The sequence below is a fragment of the Chiloscyllium plagiosum genome, unplaced genomic scaffold, assembly GCF_037043375.1.
Source record: "Chiloscyllium plagiosum isolate Xiang-an unplaced genomic scaffold, Cpla_swu_hap1 HiC_scaffold_5, whole genome shotgun sequence".
Classification (NCBI taxonomy): Eukaryota; Metazoa; Chordata; class Chondrichthyes; order Orectolobiformes; family Hemiscylliidae; genus Chiloscyllium; species Chiloscyllium plagiosum.
The window spans coordinates 21,596,308-21,612,980 of NW_028270143.1; the positions used below are offsets into that span (position 1 = coordinate 21,596,308).

Here is a 16,673-nt window from a genome sequence, read left to right on the forward strand (position 1 = left end):
TTCTATAGGTATATCAGGAATAAAAGGATGACTAGAGTAAGATTAGGGCCAATCAAGGACAGTAGTGGGAAGTTGTGCATGGAGACCAAGGAGATAGGGGAAGCACTAAATAAATATTTTTCATCAACATTCACACTGGAAAAAGACAATGTTGTCGAGGAGAATACAGAGGAACAGGCTACTAGAGTGGATGGGATTGAGGTTCACAACGAGGAGGTGTTAGCAATTCTGGAAAGTATGAAAATAGATAAGTCCCCTGGGCCGGGTGGGATTTATCCTAGGATTCTCTGGGAAGCCAGGGAGGAAATTGCATAACCTTTGGCTTTGACCTTTATGTCGTCATTGTCTACAGGAATAGTGCCTTGGTCTCCATGCACAACTTCCCACTACTGTCCTTGATTGGCCCTAATCTTGTGGGCGGCACGGTGGTACAGTGGTTAGCACTGCTGCCTCGCAGCGCCAGAGACCTGCGTTCAATTCCCGCCTCAGGCGACTGACTGTGTGGAGTTTGCACGTTCTCCCCGTGTCTGCGTGGGTTTCCTCCGGGTGCTCCGGTTTCCTCCCACAGTCCAAAGATGTGCAGGTCAGGTGAATTGGCCATGCTAAATTGCCCGTAATGTTAGGTAAGGGGTAAATGTAGGGTTATGGGTGGGTTACGCTTCGGCGGGTCGACGTGGACTTGTTGGACCGAAGGGCCTGTTTCCACACTGTAAGTAATCTAATCTAATCTAATCTAAAACTGGAGGATAGCAAATGTTGTCCCCTTGTTCAAGAAAGGGAATAGAGGCACCCCTGGTAATTATAGACCAGTGAGCCTTACTTCAGTTGTGGATAAAGTGTTGGAAAGGGTAATAAGAGATAGGATTTATAATCATCTTGAAAGGAATAAGTTGATTAGGAATAGTCAACATGATTTTATGAAGGATAGGTCATGCCTCACAAACCTTGTTAATTTCTTTGAGAAGCTGACCAAACAGGTGGATGAGGGTAAAGTGGTTGATGTGATGTATATGGATTTCAGTAAGGTGTTTGATAAGGTTCCCTATGATAGGCTATTGCACAAAATATGGAGGCCTGGAATTGATTGTGATTTAGTGGGTTGAATCAGAAATTGGCTACCTGATGGTTGATGGGAAATATTCATCCTGGAGTTCAGTTACTCGTGGTGTACTGCAAGGATCTGTTTTGGGGCCACCGCTGTTTGTCATTTATATAAATGACCTGAATGAGGGCGTAGAAGAATGGGTTAATAAATTTATGGATGACACTAAGGTCGGTGGAGTTGTGGACAGTGCTGAAGGATGTTGCAGGGTACAGAGAGATGTAGAGCTGAAAATGTGTTGCTGGAAAAGCGCAGCAGGTCAGGCAGCATCCAAGGAACAGGAGAATCGATGTTTCGGGCATAAGCCCTTCTTCAGGAATGAAGAAGGGCTTATCTACATCCCTTCATCTACAGAGGGATGTAAATAAGCTTCAGAGCTGGGCTGAGAGGTGACAAATGGAGTTCAATGCGGAAAAGTGTGAGGTGATTCACTTTGGAAGGAGCAAAAGGCATAAAGAGTACTGGGCTAATGGTAAGATTGTTGGTAGTGTAGATGAGCAGAGCGCTCTCTATGTCCATTGACATAGATCCCTGAAAGTTGCCACCCAGGTTGATAGGGCTGTTAAGACGGTATTTAGTGTGTTAGTTTTTATTGGTAGAGGGATTGAGTTTTGGAACCATAAGGTCATGCTGCAGCTGTACAAAGTTCTGGTGCAGCCACACTTGGAGTATTGAGTACAGTTCAGGTCACCTCATTACAGGAAGGGTGTGGAAGTATTGGAAAGGGTTCAAAGGAGATTTACAAGGATGTTGCCTGGTATGGAGAAAAGGTCTTACAAGGAAAAGCTGAGGGAGTTGAGGCTGTTTTCATTAAAGAGAAGGATGAAAGATGACTTAATTGAGACATTTATCAGAGGGTTAGTTAGGATGAACAGTGAGAGCCTTTTTCCTGTGATAGTGATGGCTAGTATAAGGGGACATAGCTTTACATTGAGGGGTGATAGATACAGGACAGATGTCAGAGGTAGTTTCTTTACTCAGAGAATAGTAGGGGCGTGGAACGCACTCCCTGCAACAGTAGTAGACTCACCAACTTTAAGGGCATTTAACTGGTCATTGAATAGTGTAGGATCAACACAACATCAAGAGCCTGTACTGTGCTATAATATTCTATATTCTATAAACCTTTCTTCTTTTCTATGTTTTTCCTCCTTTTAAGGTATATCTTAAGTTGTTATTCTTGTAGTACTTTCTACTTGAACTGCGCACCTTGACAACCTCTTCTGGTGAACTTGCAGTTCTTGGACCAGTGCTAGACTGGAAGTAATGAAACTGACTCCAGAAAAATGGGGAGTTGGGTCAATGAATTGCCAATAATTGTTGCTTCTCAGTCCTGTCACTTTGGGAAGGGGGCTTTCCTTCTGGTGGTATCTGGATCCAACAGCAAAGTCATATTGGGAGGGATCATTCTTGTGCCTCTTACTTGGTAGTCTCGTTGGGTAAGTTGTAATAATTTCTATCCACTGCCTACTTATCCATTTGAAGTGGTAGTAATGATTTGAATTGTGGAAGTTGCTCATTTCCTTGCCAAGGTGGATGATTTTATCTTTGGTACTTGGTGTTGGCGTTGCTATAAGATCATGTTCTGCCTTACATATATATCGTGCACAGTCATCTCAGAGGACATCATGAAAACATCATAGCAGCAGCATAGGGAATAACAGTAATGCTTGCTGCAGAGGTAGATGAACTCTCACCTGTGGTAAATCTGATACCATTCCCTTGAGCAAAGTACAAGCACAGAAATGGTTGAATGAAATTTATAATTTACACATACACCTAATGATTATTCATATGATGATTTATGTAAGAGGAAAGTAGGTAAATACATGAGATAGAGAGAACACTATTGTCAAGAGGTTATGCTGGTAGAGCTGGCACTCTGGAATTAGAGTAATTCCAATTTTATTGTTCACTAATACAGGTTTTCTGCATGTATTCCAGATTCAGACTTGAGTATGCGGACGTTGAGCACACCAAGCCCTGCATTGATCTGCCCTCAGAATGCGCAGTCTTTTCAAAATGGCCAAGGATCCTCCACATCATCTTCCTCAATTACAGGAGAGACCACTGCTATGATCCACTCCCAGCCACTGTTCTTTATACCCCAGTGTGCCATCAGGCCAGCGTCCAGACTGCAGAAAGAACAGGCTCCCATAGACAAGCTACCAGACCAAACCTTGATCCAGATGTTTTCACACCTTCCTACCAACCAGCTGTGCCGATGTGCACGAGTTTGTCGCCGCTGGTACAATCTGTGTTGGGACTCTCGATTGTGGAGGACTATTCGTCTGACAGGTGAAACAATGAATGCGGACAGAGCTCTCCGGGTACTGACCCGAAGGTTGTGTCAGGATACACCTAACGTGTGCCTTATGTTGGAAACGGTCATTGTTCAAAGCTGCAGGCGGCTTACAGACAGGGGTCTCTACACCATTGCTCAGTGCTGTCCTGAACTGCGACAGCTAGAAGTGCCAGGTTGTTACAACATTTCGAATGAAGCCCTCTACGATGTTGTTTCACGGTGTCCCAACCTGGAGTACCTGGATGTTTCAGGTAACTATAGTAACTGAAGGATCCTTGACTATAGTTGGCAGTAGCCCTATTACCTCAAGGTTTGACTCTTAGCCAGAAGGTAGAGGTTCAAACGTCTGTCAGACTATATTTAAAGTAAAAGTCCTGAAGGACCAGAGGCTGTTCTGTCATTAGAGAGAGAGAGACTTGTTATAGAGTCATAGAGATATACAGCACGGAAACAGACCCTTCGGTCCAACTCATCCATGCCACCAGAGACCCTATGTTAATCTAGTTCCATTTAACAGCACCCGGCCCATATCCCTCAAAACCCTTCCTATTCATATACCCTCCAGATGCTTTTTAAATGTTGTACTTACACCAGTTTCCATCACTTCCTCTGGCGGCTCATTGCATACACGCACCACCCTCTGTGTGAAAAAGTTACCCCTTAGGTCCCTTTTAAATATTCCCCCTCTCACCTTAAACCTATGCACAGTGACTCAGTGGTTAGCACTGCTGCCTCACAGCACCAGGGTGCCAGGTTCGATTCCAGCCTTGGGCGACTGTCTGTGTGGAGTTTGCACATTCTCCCCGTGTCTGAGTGGGTTTCCTCCGGGTGCTCCGGTTTCCTCTCACACTCCAAAGATGTGCAGGTTAGGTGAATTGGCCATGCTAAATTGCCCATAGTGTTAAGTACTTTAGTCGGAGGGAAATGTGTCTGGGTGGGTTACTCTTCGGAGGGTCAGCATGGACTTGTCGGGCGGAAGGGCCTGTTTCCACACAGTAGGGAATCTAATCATCTAATCTAATCTAATTTTGAACTCTGCTCCCCTGGGCAAAGAGCCTTGGCTATTCAGCCCATCTATGCCCCGCATCACCCCTCAGCCTCCAATGCTCTAAGGAAAATATCAGCCTATTAAGCCTTTCCCTAAAGTTCAAATTCTCAAGCATTTCTGAATCCTGTCCTGTCAACCTGCGACTTCACTTTCCAGGAACTATGAACCTGCACTCCAAGGTCTCTTTGTTCAGCAACACTCCCCAGGACCTAACCATTAAGTGTATAAGTCCTGCCTGATTTGCCTTTCCAAAATGCAGCACCTCGCATTCAACTCCATCTGCCATTCCTCAGCCCATCTGATCTAGGTCCCTTTGTATTCTGAGGTAATCATCTTTGCTGTCCACTACACCAGCAATTTTGGTGTAATCTGCAAACTTACTAACCATACCTCCTGTGTTCACATCCAAATAATTTATGATGAAAAGCCATGGACCTAGCACCAATCCTTGTGGCACGCTGCTGGTCACAGGCCTCCAATCTGAAAAGCAACCCTCCACCACACCCTTTGTCTTCTACCTTTGAGTCAGTTCTATATCCAAATAGCTGGTTCTCCCTGTATTCCATGTGATCCAACACTTGCTAACCAGTCTACCATGCAGAACCTTTTTGAACACCCTACTGAAGTCTATATTGATCATATCCACTCCTTTTTGTTACATCAAAAAGCTCAATTAAGTTAGTGAGGCATGATCTCCCATGGACAAAGTCATGTTGACTATCCCGAGGGGTCACCACCTCTCAGGTGAGAGGTGAAGTTGAGAAGGTACAGATTTCATGGTGATCTCAGCTGGTATAGGAATTGAACCCTTGCTGTTGGCATCACTCTGCATTGTAAATCAGCTATTTGGTCACCCGAGCTAACCAACTCCAGATAGGGAGTATCATCTGTCTTTTTTGTTCAGCTAGCAATATTACAACAATGATGCATTTTCTCTTTAGATGCAGTCCCATCCCTGATCAAATCACTGCTCTACCTAGTGCTGTCATCAGGGGCTAACCTCCTGTCCAACCCGAAGGCCTAGTTGTCAATCAAACTGGGCCCCTGAACAAGGAACGTGCCATGGAATTAAACCTCCACAGCATGGGGGACCTGGAACAGTGAGTTCCTCCTGGCATTTTAGATAGACCAGTATCCTGTGGACAATGGCATTAAAATTTTGCTCAATTGTCTTGATATCAGCTTGTGGAAATTCCCAATCCAGAGAAACCTCGATTATCCGAACATCAATTATCCGAATTTCTGATTATCCGAACAAGATTGCATACTCGGCTAAACTGTGTTATCCGAACAAAATACTCCCCGTCTGTGTCATTCGGATAATCGAGGTTCTTCTGTGTTCCCTTTATATTGCTCGAGGATTTTGATTTCTTTTTTATTGTTGCATCAAAAGAGTAGAAACAAAAAGTAAAACATAGAAATGTTTGAGGGTACAGAACACTCGGGCCAAAATTTCATTCCAGAGATAGGAAACTAACATCTAAAATATTTCTGGGTCTCAATCCACATTATTAACAGAGTGCCATTTTCAAATGTCAGCCCCAGTTGGCCTGGAGATGGGCTTTGCAGTCACTGAGGAGCATTGGGTGTAATTTGTATCTTTCGATCTGAAAGCAGAGACAAATATTTATTCTACATTTTTGCCATTTCATCATTTTCCTTCTCCTCTCTCTGTCTCTAGGGGACCAATGTTTACATTGGCTAGCTATTGGCAAGTAAGTCTTCCTTGATAGCACTGTCAACGATGTCACTGTGCTAATGTTTGAGATTGGTGTGATGAAGCAGTATTTGGCCAAATTGTGGATAGGATATTCCATCAAGTCTGCAGCAGTAAAAAACAACCATCTAACCATTCTAATCCCATTTTCCAGCTCTTGGTCCATAGCCTTTACATGACTTGGCACTACCAATGCACATCTGGGCAGTGAGTTCCAGATTCCCATCACCCTCTGGATAAAAAAAGGTTTTCTTTCACAACTCCTTTAAACCTTTTGCCCCTTACCTGAAATCTATGCCTTCTGGTCATTGATCCCTCCACCAAGGGGAGTATTTCCTGTCTGCCCTATTAATATCCCTCGTAGTTTTAACTGCCATATCCTTCTGTTTCTACTCTGTCTAATGGAAGCCACTGGTATCCTGAGATGGCTACCTTTTATGGTCCTACTTTTTAATGATGCTGCTCCCTGTGTTCCCACAAAAGTATCCAAAACTATTCTGCAAGGAAATGGTCATAGAGGACACCTGCACTGCCCGTCTTGTCCCTTTTCTCTGTCTAGAATCCTGAAAGTGTGGACGCCTTTGGAGCCGCAACTTCACTCCAATTCTCTGGAGAATAACCCACTCAGACCCATTCCCCAATCTTATTACCCTATATTTCCCCCTGACTAATGCCCGTACCTACATATCCCTGAACACTATGGGCAATTTAGCATGGCCAATTCACCTAACCTGCACTTCTTTGGATTGTGGGAGGAAACTGGCGCATCCGGAGGAAACCCACACAGGCACGGGGAGAATATACATACCCTACACAGACAGTCGACCGAGGCTGGAATCGAACCCGGATTCCTGGCAATGTGAGGCAGCAGTGAGCCTGTCTGGTGGTCATCATTCCCTCCCTGCCTGTGGAATCTTCACTTGCAACCACCTCTTTACACATACTATCCATGATACTCCCAGCCTTGCAAATGTTCCACACTGTCCCCAGCTACCATTCCAGCTCCTAACTCAGGTTTTCAGGCGTTGCAGCTAGAGAAACCCAGGCATTAGAACTGTGTTCGACTTCCCACATAGAGCTGGAAGAGCTCACCATGGCCTCAAGCTCTCTATCCACTTAAATCAAACCCTTAAATTGCCCTCAAATTACTTTAGTGCCCTTCTTGTTTGGACCTCTGCACTATTGCCCTTACAAACTATAAACCCAAGGTAAAGGCCTTACAAACTACAAGCAATAAAAATGGTATACTCACCCAGCCTTATTAACCCAATCAGCTGCTTCCCCTTGACCGGCATCATTTTTTTGAATCCTGAAGTCACCTCAAAATCTGTGCCTCTGTGTTCAATGAAAGAGTCACTTTAATTCACTCCAGCTTTATTTAATAAAAGGGATCATTAAAAGAGCACAAACAGTGTGCTTTGCATGAGCATATGGGACAAGGCACATTAGAGTACTGCCCAAGTGAGTGTGTGTTAAGTACCATGGGGATTCAGTGCACATGAGAAGAGATTCCATTTTTTTTTGCATATTTTGCAAGATCCTGATCAGTGTTTGTAGGTTGTAAGGTTATATTCTTCAGCTTCAACTGAGTTGGAAAAAGGGTTCCTGGTTTACCAGCTGTAGCATTAGTGATCCATTATTTGAGAAAACAAATCGAAACAGTGACATCACAGCGAAGTGTTGTGTTAGTCGGTTCATGCTTTTTAAAAAATGTTCAGCAGTGGGATATAAATGGCTAAAATTAGAAATGACAGCAAGTGAGTCAGGAAGGCATGGAACATTATAGGCTGATTTAAGGAACAAGTGGGTTTGACAAGGTTGGATGGCACTTGCTTTAATGCTAGGAGTCTGATGAGTAAGGCATATGGTTGAGGGCACAGTGTAAAATGGGTGGGTATAATACCATTGCTGTCACTGAGACATGGATGAAAGAGGGACAGGATTGGCATCTCAATATTCCAGGATACGGGGTCTTTAATTGCGACAGGAAAGGCAGTAAAAGAGGAAGAGGTGCTCCACTTTTGATCAGGGAATCTATTGCAGCAAAAAGGATAGATGGAACCTGTAACAGTCTGAGAGAAATAGAAGAGCAGATTTGTAGGCAAATTTCAGGCAAGTGTGTAAGTAATAGGGTAGTGAGAATAGGGGATTTCATTTTCCTTAGCATTAACGGGGGTAGACATTGTGTGAAAGATTTGGAGGGAGCGGAATTCTTAAGATGCTTCCAGGAGGGCTTTTTACGTTGAAGGCCCAACAAAGAGAGGGAGTAGTCCTGGACTTAATTTTCAGTAATAAACCTGTGCAAATGGTTGAGCATTTTATAGACTGCAACCATAATACTGTAAGATTTAAGATTATTATGGGAAAGGACGAGGATGGGTCTGAAATCAAAGCTCTCAACTGGGGGAAAGATCATTTTAATAAGGTCAGATATGATTTGCTGAGAGTGAACAAGGGGAAGATACTTTCAGGTAAATAAGTCTCAGAAGGAAAGAATGAAAATAAAGGGCCATTTGCGATATCTGGTTGGCATGGATGAGTTGAACCGCAGGGTCTGCGTCTGTGCTGTACATCTCTATGACTCTGACTCTATGTACAGGACCAACATATTCCAATAAAGAAAACAGGTGGGACCATCAAATCCTGTGAAACCAGGGATATCAAGAGATACACAGCATTGGATTCAGAAAGAAGTAGAGGTTTATGGCTCAAACTAGCAGAAGCTCTTGAGTAGTATAGAATGTGCAAGAGAGAACTTAAAAGGGAGATTGAGAAAGCCAAAAGAGGATACAAAAGGATATTGGCAGGTAAAATAAAGGACCATCCTATGTTGTTTTACAGGTAAATTAAGGGTACAAGAGTAACAAGCAAAAGAGTAGGGCCCATTAAAGTCTACAGTGCGTGGAGCTGGGTGATAATGGTTGTGTTGTAAATGTCGGTGTTCAGTGATGACAGGGACGATTTGGGTATAGAAAGCAGGGAGAAGGTTTCTGATACAATTAAAGAAATTAGCATCGCGAGGAGGTTTAGTGTGTTTTACATGCTTAAAAGTAAATACATCTCCAGGGCTAGGTGAAATGTATCACAAGTTGTTGAGTGAGGAAAGAGCAAGGGTACTTCCAAAGATTTTCAATTGATCTCTGGTCACAGGAGAATTGCCGGAGGACTGGAGACAGCCATCATGGTACTCCACCCTCCTCTAGCTTATCTCTCCACCACCGTCCTCTAGCTTATCTCTCCACCACCCACCTCTAGCTTATTTCTCCATGCTCCAGGCTCACTGCCTTTATTCCTGATGAAGGGCTTTTGCCCGAAACGTCGATTTCGAAGCTCCTTGGATGCTGCCTGAACTGCTGTGCTCTTCCAGCACCACTAATCCAGAATCTGTTATTCTGGTCAGTCTGGTGGTAGAGCAACAGTTTGAAGCAATTCTCAGGGACTAAATTGATCTGCATTTGGAGAGACAGGGATTAAGTGCAGTCAGCATGGTTTTATTAAGGGGACAGCATATCTGGCCAGCTTGACTGAAGTTTTCGAAAAGGTGACCAGGTGTGTAGAGTCATAAAGTCATAGAGATGTACAGCACAGAAACAGACCCTTTGGTCCAACTCGTCCACGCCGACCAGATATCCTAACCCAATCTAATCCCACCTGCCAGCACCCAGCCCATTTCCCTCCAAACCCTTCCTATTCATATACCCATCCAGATGCTTTTTAAATGTTGCAATCATACTAGCCTCCACCACTTCCTCTGGCAGCTCATTCCACACACGTACCACCCTCTGCATGAAAGAGTTGCCCCTTAGGTCTCTTTTATGTCTTTCCCCTCTCACCCTAAACCTATGCCCTCTAGTTCTGGACTCCCCCACCTCAAGGAAAATACCTTGTCTATTTACCCTGTCCATTCCCCTTATGATTTTATAAACCTCTATGAGGTAACCCCTCAGCCTTCGACGCTCCAAGGAAATTATCCCCAACCTATTCCTGTAGCTCAAACCCTCCAACCCTGGCAACATCCTTGTAAACCTTTTCTGAACCGTTTCAAGTTTCACAACATCTTTCCGATAGGAAGGAGACCAAAGATGATGGCATTTTGATATATTCTGCTTGACCTCAGCAAGGGTTTTGATAAGATCCCACATGGGAGTCTGAATGCAAAGGTAAGAGTCCATGGGATCCAAGGAATTTTGGCAAATTGGAGTGAGTAGCAGGAAGCAGAGGCTTGTAGTTGATGGGTATTTTTCCGACTGGAAACCTGTGTCCAATGGGGCTCCCAAAAGCATCAGTGTCTGTGGCATATATAAATTTTGTCTTGAATGTAGCAGAGTTGATCAGTAAGTTTTCAGATGATACAAAAATTGGTGGGGTGGTAAATAGTGAGAAAGATATCTTAAGACTACAAGAGGATGTAGACAGGCTCATCAGTAGCAAATGGAATTCAATTCAAAAATGCAGCTGGGCAGGACGAACAAGGCAAGGGAATACATCATTAATGGTAAGACCCCAGGAAGCACTGAGAATCAGAAAACCTTTGGTGTTCATGCACATTAATCCCTTAAGATATGAGGGCTGCTGGATAAAATGGTTAAGAAAACATATAGCATAGAGTTTAAGAGCAGGGAGGTTATGCTGGATCTGTATAAAATGTTGGTTAGGCCACAGCTATAGCATTGTGTGCAATTCTGGATTCCATATTATAGGAGGGGTGTGATAGCACTGGAGAGAGTGCAAAGGAGATTAATCAGGAAGTTGCCTGGGCTGGAGAATTTCAGTGGATGTTGCCAGGGTTGGAGGGTTTGAGCTACAGGAATAGGTTGGGGATAATTTCCTTGGAGCGTCGAAGGCTGAGGGGTTACCTCATAGAGGTTTATAAAATCATAAGGGGAATGGACAGGGTAAATAGACAAGGTATTTTCCTTGAGGTGGGGGAGTCCAGAACTAGAGGGCATAGGTTTAGGGTGAGAGGTTGGACAAACTGGGGCTGTTTTCCTTAGAGCAGAGGCGATATGGTTGAGATGTATGAAATTCTGAAGGGCATGGAAAACGGAAAGATAGCTTTCCCCTTAATGGAATAATCGGTGACCAGAGGACATAGATTTTAAAGCAAGGTGCAGAAAGTTCAGAGGTGATGTGACAAAAACTCTCTTTAACCAAAGGGTGGTGAGAATCTAGAGCTTACTCTCTATGGGCTTGGTAGAGGCAGTAACCCTCATAACATTTAAGTATTTAGATATGCATTTGCAATGCCAAGGCAAATGAAGGCCAAGTGATTGAAAATGTGATTAGAATAGTCATGTAGTTATTTTTGACTGGCGCAGATACGATGGGTCAAAGGGCCTTTCTCTATATAGACAACGAGGAGAATAATAAACTTGAATTATCAAGGAACAGAGAAATAGATGAGATTGACATGACATTGGAAGAAAAGTTTGGAAATTATGAAACTGCATTTAAAGAAAAGTATTGAATAAACTCATCAAATTCATTGACAATAAACCCCATGTTGTCGACAAATCCAACTATGTGACAACAATATATTTATAAAGCATCCTTAATGGTCAAGGAGAAGGGTCTGGATTTTGTACAGAAGCTGGGTGTCCAGTCCCGCAGACACTGTCACTTAGCCAGCTTGCCTTGTTTTAATTTGTGAACCAGGACACCAAGAGCAATGTGAAACACGCACCTCGTAGAACCTCTGGCCAGTCAGCGGCCAGCATTGCTGCACCAAGTGTCAAGGAGGTGGGACAAGGAGGTGATGTTCAGCAATGGGCATGGCCATTTAGGTGAATCTGAGAACTCACTGAAGCCAAGCTGACTGAAAACAATATTGCCATTCCAACTCTGTCAATGGATCAATATTCTAGAACTCACTCCCTAACAGTGCTGTGGGCCTCCCAACATAATATGGACTGGCTTCAAGAAGGCAGCTTACCATCACCACCTTCTCAAGAGCAATTACAGATGGGCAGTAAATACATTTTATGATAGCTCAATTATATGAGAAGCCCTTATCCCAGGAAGCAGTAACTTATCCTTTTACTGCCAGTTAACATATTTGGCACAGAATAGTGTCCTAGTACTTGACAGTGAGTATTCTCGCCAAGGGCACAGCACCCTTATTAAGGAGGACAACAATATGGGTAGAGAAATATAGTATGGGAACTGTAGAGCTTGCGGCCTGGATTACTGAAGGCACAGTCACTAATGGTGGACTCTTTATGATTGAGAGTACACAAGAGGCCAGAATGAGAGGGGTCCACATATCCTGGAGAATTGTGATGTTGGAGATTACAGTACAGGATAGGGCAGGGTGAAGAGAATTTTAAAATCAAGGTATTGCTTGACTGGAAATCAATATGGATGATACAGTGCTGGGGTTTGCTTTCAGCTATGAACACAGGTAACAGAGTTTCACACGTGCCAGTTTTATTTAGAGTACAATGTAGCCAGGACTGTTTGAATAGTCGAGTCTAAAAGTAACATGGGCAGAAAAAATTGCTTTTCAGGAGCAGATGAGCTGAGACGGGATGAAGTTGAACAATAGTGTGGAGTTGACAAAGGGGAGAATTAGAGATGTCATGAATGAGGTCAGGAGGTCATCTTTAAGTCAACTGTGACAGCAGTGTTGTACACATAGTGGTTTCATCTCGGACTGGTTCCATGCAATGGATTGATTGATAGGGAACAACATTTGGAGCAGGAATTTCTGCTCATTCAGTACTGGAGGTCAGACAACAAGTTAGCTGCAATGGACAAGTCAAGAGGTAGTAATGAAATAGAACTGGATGTCGTCAACGTATCTGTGAAACCCAGTGCCATACTTTCAGTGATTTCACCAAAAGTTGGCATGGAGCTGAGAAATAAGAGGAGGTGAAGGATTGATCTTTAGAGGAGTGCCAGAAGTAATGGTGCAGGCAAAGGAAGGGAAATCATTTCAAATGATTCTTTGGCCACAAATACATAGGTAAGAATAGAATCAGTCACTTTGAACTAATTAAATTATAGTCCATTCCAGAGAACCCCCGCGAAAGATGCAATTTGAGAGTGGGGAGCTCGTTTAAAAGTAGGTTAAAACTCACGGATGCATAACTTTTACCCATGAATGCAAGGCCATGGGGCAAGTGCAGGAAAATCGGATTAGAATAGTTAGGTGGTTGTTTTGGCTAGCGCAGACTTGATGGGCCAAAGGACCTTTATCTGTGCTGCAGAACTCCAAAAGGTCAAATTTGGGAATCAAAAACATATTTTCTGAAATTTTACATGACAACAAATTTGTTGGGAAGTCAGTACTGAGGAGAACTGCAAACAAACACATGAACACATCAATAAACTTGCAGGATGAGCACATACTGTAGTTGGCAAATGAATTTCAAGGCAGGTAAATGTGATGTATTGAATTTTGTGAGAAAAGCAAGAATACATTTTACTTGGAAAGTAAAAAGTAGAGGAGAAACAAAACCTGAATTCAAATACAAGAATTGATAGAAGGAGATAAATAAAGCCATAACATATGAAACAAACCTTTAGTCTTTATTTTCAGAGGTATAGCATTATAAAGCAGAAAAGTTACTCTAATCTAGTATCAGACCTTGTATGAGCCACAGGCAAAGAATTGTGGTTGCCTTATTATGAAAAAGAGACAAAGAGTTAAGTAAGTACAAAAAGATTTAAGAGGATGATAATAAGAAAGGATAAACATCTTAGGGCACTTTCTTGTTGAAAACAGGGGTGACCAAATGGAGGTTTTTGAGATATCTTGATAGAGTAGACACAACGGGAACATTTCCAATGATGAGAAGGATTAGAAAAAGAGGCTATTATTATAAGCTAGTAACCATGAAATCAAATAGGTAACTCAGAATAAACTTTCTCTCCCCACACCCCAAAAGAATGGTGAAAATGTGTGACTCTCTACCATAGGGATTGGTTCAGGCAGGTAGCATAGATGCATTTAAGAGAAGGCATGATAAGCAAATGGAGGATAGGCCCAATAAGATTAGGAAAGGAAAGATGGAAGTGGGCTCAAGTCAAGCATAAATGGCTAGGTGAACAGGCTGTATAATGTAAATAATTTTTATGTAATAATATCTGGAAAGGCCTTCACTGGTATGATTGGAGACATATAAGATAATCAGAGAATTAGATAGGGTGGACAGTGAGGGCCTTTTTCCTCGGATGGTGATGGCTAACACAAGGGAGCATAGCTTTAAATTGAGAAATGATAGATTTAGGACAGATATCAAGAGTAGTTTCTCACACCTGCACACACACAACATGGCTGCTGGGGAAAATATAAGCACTACCGCAGTTAGGCAGTAGTGCGGGGGTAATAAGAAAAAAAACAAAAATATTAAAAAAGGAGTGTCAGGCAGTGTGACACCCTGAGAGCTGGCTTTGAGGGAGCTGGGCCAGCATTAAAAAAAAGAAACAGGAGAGTCAGTTATCCTGTTCAAGAAAAAAGAGAAAAAAAAATCAAGGGTAGTTTCTTTACTCAGAGCAGTTGGGATGTGAAACGGCCTGTCTGCAACAGTAGTAGACTCACCGACATTAAGGGCATTTAAATGGGCATTGGACATAAATATGGGTAATAATGGAATGGTGTAGGTTAGATGGGCATCAGATTAGTTTCACAAGTCGGCACAATGTCGAGGGCCGAAGGGCCTGTACTGCGATGCTATGTTCTAATGGTTTAAAACATTGTTTTCTATATTTTGTCTAGGTTGTTCCAAGATAACCTGCATTAGTCTGACAAGGGAAGCTTCCATCAAACTCTCTCCACTTCATGGAAAACAAATCTCCATACGCTACCTGAACATGACAGATTGTTTTGTACTTGAAGACGAAGGGTTGCATACAATTGCAGCTCACTGCACCCAGCTGACCCACCTCTACCTGCGGAGGTGTATACGTGTCACAGATGAGGGCCTCCGCTACCTGATGCTTTATTGCACAACAATCAAAGAACTCAGTGTCAGTGACTGCCGTGCAGTGAGCGATTTTGGGATGAGAGAGGTGGCAAAATTGGAAGCAAATCTGAAGTATCTCAGCATTGCTCACTGTGGCCGGATCACAGACGTGGGTATCCGTTACATTGCCAAGTATTGCAGCAAACTGCGTTATCTGAACGCTCGGGGTTGTGAAGGAATAACTGACCATGGAATTGAGTACCTTGCCAAAAATTGCACAAAACTGAAGTCCCTGGATATTGGGAAGTGTCCGTTAGTTTCCGATGCAGGCATGGAGTTTTTAGCGTTGAACTGTTACAACCTGAAGCGGCTGAGCCTTAAGTCCTGCGAAAGCATCACTGGCCGCGGTTTAAAGATTGTCGCCGCTAACTGCTTTGAGCTTCAGATGTTAAATGTACAAGACTGTGACATCTCTGTTGAGGCACTGCGATTTGTCAAACGCCATTGCAAACGATGCATTATAGAACACACCAATCCATCCTTTTTCTGACATAAAATGTTCAATGAATGAAATAGAACAGACCATCGATTGTAAAGATAGATTTTATGTCCTTTTCCTTCTCCTCAATTCAAATATTTAGTTCACTTCCACAATGTAAAATTATTACCCTATTATGACAAAGTCATGGTAATGAAAATATTTTTTTCCCAGTACGATGTGCACATTTTTGAATGAACCAGTATCCAGAGGCACAAACTAAACACATTCAAACTTTTTAAGTTGCTGGAATAATTTATCAATTTCATATTATTACTTAAAACAGCCACTGGGAATGAAAATGAAGAAAGTTCAGTGCACCACTTGCCTCCTGCTTTTCAATTTTCTTAAAATGGAGCACTATGTTTTACTTGACATCCCATCATAATATTAGATCCTGATGGGGAGGGATGCCATCACTTTGTTTATTATAACATGAAGATTCTGAGTAACATTGCATTTCCATGTTTTTATTTCATTTAATTAATAAAAAAGAAATGTAATAATCCTAACTAGAAAGTAAAGCATTTATTGCATCTAATACCTTTACCATCAGCTGTATCTTATCCCCGACATGCTGTGCTATTGGCTGAGGGACAAAGGGCTAATGCAGGAGATGATGACCTTTTCACCGCTGACCTGGGTTTGAATGCAGTCTTGTCTGATAGGTAAAAATCTCTCTGGAGTTTATTGAAATGAATTCCAACCTATTAATAAGTTGGAGAAAGTGAAGACTGCAGATCCTGGAGCTCAGAGTCGGGAGTGGGGTGCTGGAAAAGCACAGCAGGTCGGGCAGCATCCGAGGAGCAGGAGAATCGACGAAGGACTTATGCCCGAAATGTCGATTCTCTTGATCCTGTGATGCTGCCTGACCTGTGCTTTTCCAGCTCTACACTCATGAATAAGTTGGCCTTGGTCCAGCATGAAAATAGCTTATTCAGCAATAAATTTGGCATTTTCGTGGGCGGCACGGTGGCACAGTGGTTAGCACTGCTGCCTCACAGCGCCAGAGACCCGGGTTCAATTCCCGCCTCAGGCGACTGACTGTGTGGAGTTT

At 42.9% G+C, this 16,673-nt stretch overlaps 1 protein-coding gene across 2 annotated transcripts in view; it reads left to right on the forward strand.

Moving 5' to 3' along the window:
* The window catches only part of fbxl7 (F-box and leucine-rich repeat protein 7), a 337,989-nt gene extending 321,861 nt beyond the window's left edge, over positions 1-16,128 (forward strand). For both annotated transcript variants that reach the window (XM_043689677.2, XM_043689676.2), the window contains exons 3-4: positions 3,047-3,658; positions 14,892-16,128. In XM_043689677.2, the coding sequence (XP_043545612.1) occupies positions 3,047-3,658; positions 14,892-15,628 (1,349 nt within the window). In that variant the 3' untranslated portion in view covers positions 15,629-16,128. The remainder of the gene's footprint in view (positions 1-3,046; positions 3,659-14,891) is intronic.
* Positions 16,129-16,673: the final 545 nt, after the last annotated feature.